Raw genomic sequence first — 9,987 nt, forward strand, 5'->3', positions numbered from 1 at the left:
AACAAGTTTTCTGGCAAGGACCTGCGACCCTAGGGGGGACCCACACTGAAGGAGCGTGTTCCTGAATGATTGCACCCTGGAGAAAGGACTCATGGTAGAGCAGAGGAACAGTTTAAGGAGGACAGAGCAGCAGAAGAGTGTGTTATGGACTGACCACAACCCCCATTCCCCATCCCCCTGCACTGCTGGGGAGGAGGAGGTAGAAAAGTCAGGAATAGAGGAGTGAAGTTGAGCCTGAGAAGAGAGAAGGTGGGTTAGTTTTGTCTTTGTTTCTCATCATCCCACTCCATTTTTAATTGGCAAAACATGAAATGAGTGGCCTGTGACAGTGATCGTTAAGTGATCTCCCTGTCTTTGACTCGGCCTATGAGCTTTCCCATCGTATTTTCTCCCCCAGCCTGTGAAGAAGGGGAAGGGACAGAGAAGGCTGGAGGGTATCTGGCAGGCAACCAGCCAAGGTCAAACTCACCACTCATGGAGACAGGAATACAGGATAGACAGAAGACAACTTCCCAGTTCAGCCCTGAGAACTACTGCTGAGCACCCGGAGAAGACCCAAACCTGAAGAACAAGACCCTGCCTGAACCCTGTGCCTTGCACGCATGTGCAGCAGGACGTCTAGGGTGAGCTGAGCTGGGGGAATGGTGCCCGAAGCAAGGTCAGGAGGAGCTGCTCTACGGCCAAGGCTCCAGACAAGCCAGATGTCTTCAAGTATGTAGCAACAGGACACACAGAAGAGGTAAACAGGCTCTTCAAGAGCTGCACAGCAAGGACATGTCGCAGAAGACAGGCTGCAACAGGGAAACGCAAAGAAGAAATTTGAAAAAAAAAAAGTTTCCCATGAGAATACTCAAACATTAGAAGAGGTAGAACAGAGAGGCCATCCAGCTCTGGGAATAGGCAAAACTGAACAAATTCTGAGCAATCTGACAAAAGTTGTTCCTACTTTCAGTGAAGGCTGGGACCTGATGGTCTCCAGAGGTCCATTCCAACCTGGAGTACTCCTAACAGCACAAACATCGATGGTCTGTGCTGGTAAGACACTCAAAACCAAAAGATAAACGTTGTGCTTGCCAAATACACAGTCCACACATTTAAATTCATTAAAAAAAAAAAAGTGCTATTGCTTTATTCAGATTCGGACACAGCTCACTTTTCCGTTACTGAAGTCCCGTTGGAGATCTACGTAGAAATCGCTGACTGCTTTTCAGCACAGATGAGCTTCAATCAAACAGATTAAAAAGATGGTGGAATTCACCCTGAGTAGTTTCTTGTGAAGTAAGCAATTTTTCCTTTGTCTAAGAAAAGCAATCCCCTTAAAATGCATTTTTTGGCTTTTGGTTTGGGCTCCTTTTTTGTTGTTTGTTTTAAACAAAATTTTGAAGTATTCTGTGGATGTATTTTACATATGACAAGAATGCAGGATGGCTTTGTGAAATTACAACTTCCAAACAGTCTTCTGAGAAACTTTGAGAGTTTCACACTAGCAATATTGTATCTGCTTTGACTGAAAGTGCATACACATTCAAAGGTTTTATCCATTTCCCAGGCATCTTTTAACGTACACCAATCACATACGGGGTTTTTGTTATCAAGGGGAAAAAGGTAGTTAAATTCACAATTTTAAGAAGTGTTCTGTGGAAGGTGTGCTACATTTTTCTTCAGGGAAATCGAACCAAGAGGATCTGTTGACAAGTCCCTTTGGCAGTCTTAGCTTCAATGGTTGTGTCTCTGGACTCTCCAGGAAGGAAATCCTGGGGGAAGGCAGTGGGCTGCAGGCATTGCTGGTGTTTCTGGAACGTGGCTGGTGACGGTTTCTGTGGGAGGGGTGTTACTGCTGGTATCGCCTGTGGTAAGACTCTGACCAGCTGCTGTTTCTCGAAGGTCAACATTAACATTTCTAATGTCACCATCTAAGTCTCCCCTTCTGGTAGGAATACTGTACTTTTTGGCTGCTCCTCCAGTTTTCTCACCAGCTCTGTAAACATCTCCACATCCTGCCCTTTCCAGAAAAGAAGACGGAGGTTCATTTTCCCTCTTGTTTATCCGAGTTGTGCCTGTCCAAGTCATACTGCTGTCACCTTCAGTACCTTCTGGCTCCTTGCTACTATCACTATCAATTGTAATCAATCACTGCTGGAGAAGAACGTGCCGAGTTACTCTCGTGATGTTTCCGGTGTTTCTTCTTATGCTTTTTCTTTTTCAGATGCCTTGTTGTGTCTGTTGCTTTTCCTTCACAGACTATCTCCACGCTTGGACTCCTCATCTTTTTTTTCTTCTTCTTACGCTTTGTCTTGCTGCTTGCTCGATTGTCTGAAAGGCTGTCTTCATTTCTGTAGCAGTCACTGAGTTTTGAGAAAGTTTTCTTGGGGTGATTTTCTCTTCCTGGACTTGTGCTCTCCATGAATGCATTCTCCAAGTGGTGAGTTTTGTACTTCCTTTTTCCACCAGGCTTTTCACTTTTCATTCTGTCAGTCCCTGCAGAAGGGCTCCTTGGCCTGTTGCTTGACTGACTCCTCGACCTGCATCTTTCATAACAGTAATAGTGCCTCTCATGGAGTCCTCTCTGGCTGTGCAGATCTGTCCTTTCAATAACTGATCGTATCCTGTATTCTGGACTAGCAGATTGCCTGGAATAGTGAGCATTACACTGAGTCCTCCTGCTGGAGGGTTCACAGCCATCTCCGAGCACGTTTCGACTACAGAAAGCGTAACCCCAGTGGTACCTACTTTGGTAATTGTCTCTTACACAGTAATGATCACTGTCTCTGCTTCTCCATCTCCTTTTGCTGTGGCCTTTGCTACGTGATCGTGATCTGCTTACTCCTCTGGATGGAGCGCTGTCACGACTCAGAGAGCCTCTCTGGCTTTTTAGAGAGACTCTGGTGTCATAAGTCCTCCGCCTCCTGCTGCTTCTTTTGCTCCTATGTTTGCTGCTCTCTCTGCTTCTCGATCGTCTCCTTTTAAGTTGGCTTTTTCTACGATGCTCCCTCCTAGACTGATGGTTATGACTACCTCGACTTTTCCGTGAACACGATTGTGGGCTTCTGGACTTTCCCTTTCTAGACAATCTGTGATTCCGAGGGGAGCTTACTGTGTCACTCTCCAGAGAGGGGCTCCAGCTCAAGTCCTGTAGAGACAGATCTTCTACCTTATATTTGTTCTTCTCATCATCTTCTGACTCTGTCTTCTCAACTGCAGGAGATAAGCAACTTCTAGAACTACCTACATCCTCCTCATACGTGAGTGAACGTGGTGAGAAACTCCTGCTTGGTTCACTATCACTCCAGCTGCAACACTGGATTGGCTGCTGTTTCTTCACATCTTCCCTTTTCTCTTCCCTGATGGACTCCTCAGAGTCCGAGGACAGCTCAACCACTTCTGGTGTCCTCTCAGCTAACGGCTTAATGTACCCAACAATAACACAGTAGTCCGAGGAAGAGTCACTGTCGTTTGAGTCAGCATTAGCCTGTAACTGAGTTTGCAGTTTGGTTCTTCCACTCTTTGTAGCAGAGCCCTCCTCAGAAGTTCCTGACATCTCTAGAGGAGAAGCTATGGTTGCACGAATGTCTTCTGAGATGGAAAAGGAAGGCCCCAGAGTTTCATCATCCCATGGGGCCTGACCAAGACCAGTCACACACAAACTGTTATCTGGCCCCTGAGAATGTGCCGTATCTGGAGATATTGTAATAATTGACAAGTCTGAGTGGCTCCCTTCATCATGTGACGGTGCAGGACAGTCATAATTGGCATGTTGATCGTACGCTTCTAAGTTAAAAGGACAACGGGCAAAACGGATGAATTCATGTACAAAGTGTTCAGCCCAATTCAGCAAAAACAGCTTTAGATCTTTCGCAAAGGCTTCGCTTTCCAGATCACACCTCGTCACTTTACTCATGATAACGTGCTGTACGACATTGACCAAAGACTCACGGGCACCAAACAAGACTGTGAGTTCTCGCTTCAACCAAGGAGCCAGCCTGTGGAGGCAAGCAGGGTTGCGGCGGAAAAACTCTGCTGAAATGTCTCGATAGCGGCCGCCATCCTGAATGCCACGGATACGCACCCCAGTATGGTACAGAGCTCGGCGGAAGTGGATCATGTCCTCCTCCTGACTCTGCCGCAGAGATCTGCCCTCGGCACTAGCCTGCCTCCTTGAGGCCAGCCTCCTCATCATCTGCTGAATCTCTCCATCTCTCTGCCGCACCGGTTCGCTCGACAACCCTTCAAACAATATCCCGTTATCCAGCGGGGACAGCGTCCTTGGGGAAGGGGAATTGCCAGCACGCCGTGTCCCTGTTAAGGTGGTACGGTAACGAAATCTCTGGCTGTCGGGGCTGGCAAAAGACCTGTTTTCTGAAGGGCTGAGTATGTGCTCCTTGAAGTCATCCTCAGCACGAATTGTATGGAAAATGGAAGAAAAGGGTTGCTTGCAGAGGGGGCATTCTGCTTTGGTTTTTGACCACTCCTGGACACAGCAGAAACAGAACCTATGGAAGCAGCGACCCAGATACGCAACATTGTCAAATCTGTCCAAGCAGATGGGGCATTTAGAGTCAGGAGACACTTCTGTTGGCAGCTCGCTGGTGCTGGCTTTTGGTGAAAAGTTGCTGTCTTCTGAAGAGTCCTTATCTGTTGAAGTCATCTTCTACAAAAGAAAAAGACACAAGATCATTGCTATCTCAGAGAGACAAAAATGTTAAAGTTTAGACACAGAAAGCTATAACAGTCAGGTTTAAGGTTACACCCCCAGCATTGGCACTGAGGTTACACCCCCAGCATTGGCACTGAGGTTACACCCCCAGCATTGGCACTGAGGTTACACCCCCAGCATTGGCACTGAGGTTACACACCCAGCATTGGCACTGAGGTTACAGCCCCAGCATTGGCACTGCGGTTACAGCCCCAGCATTGGCACTGCGGTTACAGCCCCAGCATTGGCACTGCGGTTACAGCCCCAGCATTGGCACTGCGGTTACAGCCCCAGCACTGGCACTGCGGTTACACACCCAGCACTGGCACTGCGGTTACAGCCCCAGCACTGGCACTGCGGTTACACCCCCAGCACTGGCACTGCGGTTACACACCCAGCATTGGCACTGCGGTTACAGCCCCAGCACTGGCACTGCGGTTACAGCCCCAGCACTGGCACTGCGGTTACAGCCCCAGCACTGGCACTGCGGTTACAGCCCCAGCACTGGCACTGCGGTTACAGCCCCAGCACTGGCACTGAGGTTACAACTGATGTGCGGACACGGACTCCACAACTTGGAAAGTTGTAAAGTAGGTATGTTTATTGCAGCGCTGGGTGCACGGGGGATCGCTCCACCACAAACGTGCACACCCCACCGTGGCAGTTTTCTTGTATTTATACAGACACACTCATAACCCCCTCCCCAAACGGGCAGTCTCTCTCTCGGGAGATCATTTCCATAGTCCTCGCCCCAGGATCCGCCTCAGGCTCCTCCTTGACACGCCTCCCAGTGGTCGTGGGCAGGGGTCTTTGGGATGAAGGCCGCAGGTCTTCCTCGCTGTGTGTTTTTCACTTCTTCCCCTAATCTCCGAAATTCTTGTTTTGGCTGGGCCCATACAGCTAAACCGTTTCCCTGGCCTTGAGTGGGCACCTGGCTGTCTCCTACTTGTTATTGCTTGAAGACAAATGTTAGTTCTTGTTAGTCCTTATCTCTTCTCTTTGTCTGTTTTTCTCCCTATGGGTCATGAGTTAGAACCTTGCCATCATTTATTTTGTCTCTCTTACCGGCCTTCTCTCTGGATAGCATTCCACAGCAAGGATTAGTATTTGATAACTTCTAACATTTCACAGAGTTACTTCACAGAGCTATGTATTCCAGCGTTTTATGCAGTTTTGTGTCTTGTCTACCCTTATACCTATCCATAGAAATAGTAGCTAATATAGTTTCATACCTATACCTATACCTAACCCCCTATCAGTCCCCCCTTTTCTATTGAATCAAGTAAATTCTTTTACTTGCGTAGGCTTCCCGATTGATATAACGCCTCGTGTATCGCAGACACCCTTTTAAACATGCGCCAGACCCATACGTACAGCAGCGTTAGTAACAATATCAGAGTAGCTGTCACTATTAACAGTACTGTAACAGGATGTATTAGATGATTAAAAAATCCTGTAGCCGAAGGTGACCATCCAAAAAGCGCTTCCCACCATCCAAATTCTCCATCCTTTTCTACTCTTTTTACGATTTTCTCTATTTCATTTGTATCATAATGAACTGTCACCAGAGTCTTCTGTCCGCTATTTCTAATCCTTTCTAGTATTTGCATTAAACTTGGATGTTGTAGTAATTTCTTTGTCAGAGTTAGATTCGCTCCTATAGGTGTGGGTGTTAACTCATAAATCAATGTATCGTCTGATTTCAGAATTTCATGAGATGTGACGGGAGCAGAATAATGGAAGTCACATCCCGTAATCCGAGTGAAATTGCAGATGCAGAAGTTTGAATGATTCTCAGTATCTACTTCTGTCCCTTCCACGAATATGGAGCTACATTTTGTCTGTAGGCATGCACAACCTTTCCCGGCATATATTATGGTTGTCTTTGAGCCAGCATCAGGGCGAATTTCAAAATGACACACCTTTTGATCAGTATCTAAACAAATATCTTGCGCCCGTATGGTATTACTTTCACATAGAAATCCTTGTTGTTCTCGCACAATGCAGGATTCTAGATCTACGGTTTGCCATCTGCCTCTTTCCTTTTGGGCCCATGTTCTATGTTCAAAAGGGTAAAGCAGGGTTCTGTCATGATACATTCCTAAAGCTATAATGGGATGGATCACGGTTATTAGAGCCTTACGAATGGTTAGTACGAAGGCTGTAACTGTGTACGTGGTGGGGTTATAAGTAAAATTTACCATATTCCACCAAGATTGAAGCTCTCTCTCTTCATTTGTGGCACCATCCCAAACTACCTTTCGGATTTCAGTGGGAAATATCCCTTCCTCTCCTTCCCTTATAATAGAGGCAGTTACCGACTGCATCCATAGTTGAGCCTGAACACAACTCAGAGCTAGCGAGACATTGGCTTGTAGCCCATCGATCACGTCCATAATTATATTGTGATCTCTCATGTTTGTTTGTTCCCAGTCTGGTAAGATTTGTGATGCTAACCACTGATGAGCTCCTAAAGTCAATAACGAGGATTGTAAGGGCTGTTGCAGTTTTGACAGATCTGTAGTGACAGCGGCCAGCTTGTTCATTATCAATTCTGAGTCCATGGTATTCAGGACTCCCAATCCTGTTCCTAACAACCCTGTCAGGTCTCTTGGCCTTTGTCTTCGAGAGATTCCCTTTCTTTTTCTTAGCCAAGTAGTCCACCCTTCTGTCCCAGTTTTAGCTGGGACAGAGTTTTTTTTTTAACAGCCAGAAGAGCTCCCTGTTTTGGTTTCACTCAGAGGCTCACTCTGAGAAGAATGTTGATAGCAAGCTGATGTTTGTGGTTGGAAGTGAAACTCCAAGGACTTTCAGTGTGCGGAGTACAGAAACACGGCAGGATAAGGGGGGAGCATAGCTGGGACAAGGGGGACACGATTCCCCTTGTCATTTGTGTGGAACTTAAGACTGAGGGCCAAACTGGCCAATTAGTATTCCATATCATGCAGCGTCATGCCCAGTATAAAAGCGAGGGTCAGCCGGGAAGAGGGGCTTTTGCGCTTTTGCTCTTTTTGCACTTTTGCTCTTTTGCGCTCGCTGCGCTGTTGCTCTGCTGTTTTTTTTTCTTTCTCTCTCTCTCTCTTTCTCTCCCTCTCTGCCCCTCTCTATTTCGGGGCCTCGCGTTCGTCCGGGATTTGCAGTTTTCGGGACGAGACGGGCTTCGCATACGAGGGGTGGTGAGCACCTACATTGTATTAAATCATCTGTATTAAATCATTCTTATCTCAACCCACGGGTTTCACGTTTATCCTTTAATTCTCTCCCTCATTCCTGGGGGTGGGGGAGGGGGAGTGACCGGCTGTGTGTGGGGCAGTTCAACATAACCCACGACACCTTCATAAGAGGTTCGTAAGAAAGGAGAACACAACGGTTGGATCTCTGATACATTAATTTGCATTGATAACTCTACCCTTTTGAGAGACCATTCCGGGTTGAACAACGCTTGCTGCTGCCCCGTATTTTTTATTACATACGGACCAATCTCATAAATTTTGGGTTCGAGCTTAGGTACTGGCGTAGATCGTGTGACAGACGTACCTTTTTTAGGATGTGTAACTGCTTCAGCGGGCATTGTTGTAACCAGCCCAGCTATGGCATTTATTTTAAATTTGAATGAGAGTCCGACAGTACTATCAGCCCAAAGACAAACCACTTCAGTGGTCTGTGCTAGTGTGAAATTATGCCAACAATCTAATTCTTTTGAGGCACAGACTCTTGTGCTTTTATTTGCGGGAGCAATTGAGATAGTAATTTGGGATGCCTTTTCATGAGTGGTTCCATTTATCATCCGGCACCCTACTTTGATTCTTTCCCCTACATTTCCCTGAAGTTGGTGGATTCCTTCTACATCCTTACTCCATTCTTGCTTTAAATATTCTTGGTTCCCATACATAACCACAGTAGATAGATTTAAGCCTTGCCGAGCGGAGTATTTCCCCATGGATCCAGTATACCTAATATAGGCTTGAGACCAAGGCCATTCGATATCATTCTGGCTATAAGTGCCTTCCCACCCCCGAACTATAATTATGACCGTGAGGAAAGTAATTTTCCTGGCTGGACTTGCGTGACCTTCCATGGAGATCTATGGGCTTTCTTTACTCTGGAGTGATGAATCCAGGCATTCTGTTCCTTGATCTTGATTGCTGTGTAGGAGGTGAGGAGTACTTGGAATGGTCCTTCCCACTGTGGTTCCAAAGTTCTTCCTGCAAGAGACTTGACATACACAAAATCTCCTGGTTGTATATTATGCACCGGTCCATCTAGACCTCTGCTTCGAGTTCCAAATACATGTTTTTCAATTTTTCTGAGTTGTTTGCTCAATGCCACCATATAGGAAGTCATAATTTCTTCACCGATTTGTGAAGACACCCCCTTTTGTACTCCATAAGGCCGCCCATATAAAATTTCAAATGGGCTCAGCCCTTCTTTTGCTCTGGGTTTGGTTCTTATTCGTAAAATTGCCAGAGGCAGAGACTGGGGCCAGGTCAAATTAGTTTCCTGTCCCAATTTAATGATTTGTTGTTTAATCAAATGATTCATTTTCTCCACTTGGCCGCTCGATTGTGGCCGATACGGAGTATGTAATTGCCAATCTATTCCCAGATGGTGACTAATTTGTTGCACTATTTTAGAGATAAAGTGTGGTCCTCTGTCTGAGGACATTACTGCTGGAACTCCAAACCTGGGTATTATTTCTTGGAGTAATGCTTTGGTTACTTCTCGAGCTTTAGCTGTTCTACACGGAAAGGCTTCTGGCCAGCCTGAAAAGGTATCAGTTAGTACAAGCAAATATCGATACCCCCCTTTTCTAGGAAGTTCTGAGAAATCAATTTGCCAATGCTGTCCTGGAGCATTCCCTTTCCCAATTTGGCCCATTTCTGGCTGTGCAATGGTTTTTGGATTAGTCTGGAGGCAGAGATCACATTGCTGAGTCACTTGTCTAACAGTGGTATATAGGTTTCGAGCCACTATACTTTTGATAAGATATTTGTATAATGCTTCCGCTCCCCAATGGCCTTTCCTGTGTTCTTCTCGGACTAATGGCCAAACCATATAAGAAGGAACTATAAGTTTTCTATGTGGTGTCATGGCCCACCCATCCTTATTATACGATCCTTCTAGATCTGCAATGAGTTTACGGTCCTCCTTTGTATACTCTGGCTTACCTTCTAAAGATATGCATCTGTCGGGGATCAGTGCCCCTTCTATCTTTATCTCTTTTCTAGCAGCTTGCTTTGCCTCTCTATCCGCCAGTTCATTTCCTCTTTCCAATTCTGTGCTCACCTTCTGGT

At 46.2% G+C, this 9,987-nt stretch overlaps 2 protein-coding genes across 2 annotated transcripts; both read right to left on the reverse strand.

Moving 5' to 3' along the window:
- Positions 1 to 1,615: 1,615 nt before the first annotated feature.
- On the reverse strand, positions 1,616 to 4,645 carry LOC104374823 (TOP1 binding arginine/serine rich protein, E3 ubiquitin ligase). The gene is given in 3 exon segments (XM_009981032.2): positions 1,616 to 1,776; positions 1,779 to 2,127; positions 2,129 to 4,645. Coding segments are annotated over 3 exon segments (3,027 nt in total).
- A 1,340-nt stretch (positions 4,646 to 5,985) lies between these two features.
- On the reverse strand, positions 5,986 to 8,264 carry LOC147525757 (uncharacterized). The gene is made up of 2 exons (XM_086631042.1): positions 8,231 to 8,264; positions 5,986 to 7,376 (listed from the first exon to the last, which is right to left on the reverse strand). Exons 1-2 carry the CDS (start codon positions 8,262 to 8,264, stop codon positions 5,986 to 5,988), a joined length of 1,425 nt encoding a protein of 474 aa, XP_086487168.1.
- Between the last annotated feature and the right edge of the window lie 1,723 nt (positions 8,265 to 9,987).

This window comes from Tauraco erythrolophus, unplaced genomic scaffold (assembly GCF_009769465.1).
Source record: "Tauraco erythrolophus isolate bTauEry1 unplaced genomic scaffold, bTauEry1.pri scaffold_74_arrow_ctg1, whole genome shotgun sequence".
Taxonomy (NCBI): Eukaryota; Metazoa; Chordata; class Aves; order Musophagiformes; family Musophagidae; genus Tauraco; species Tauraco erythrolophus.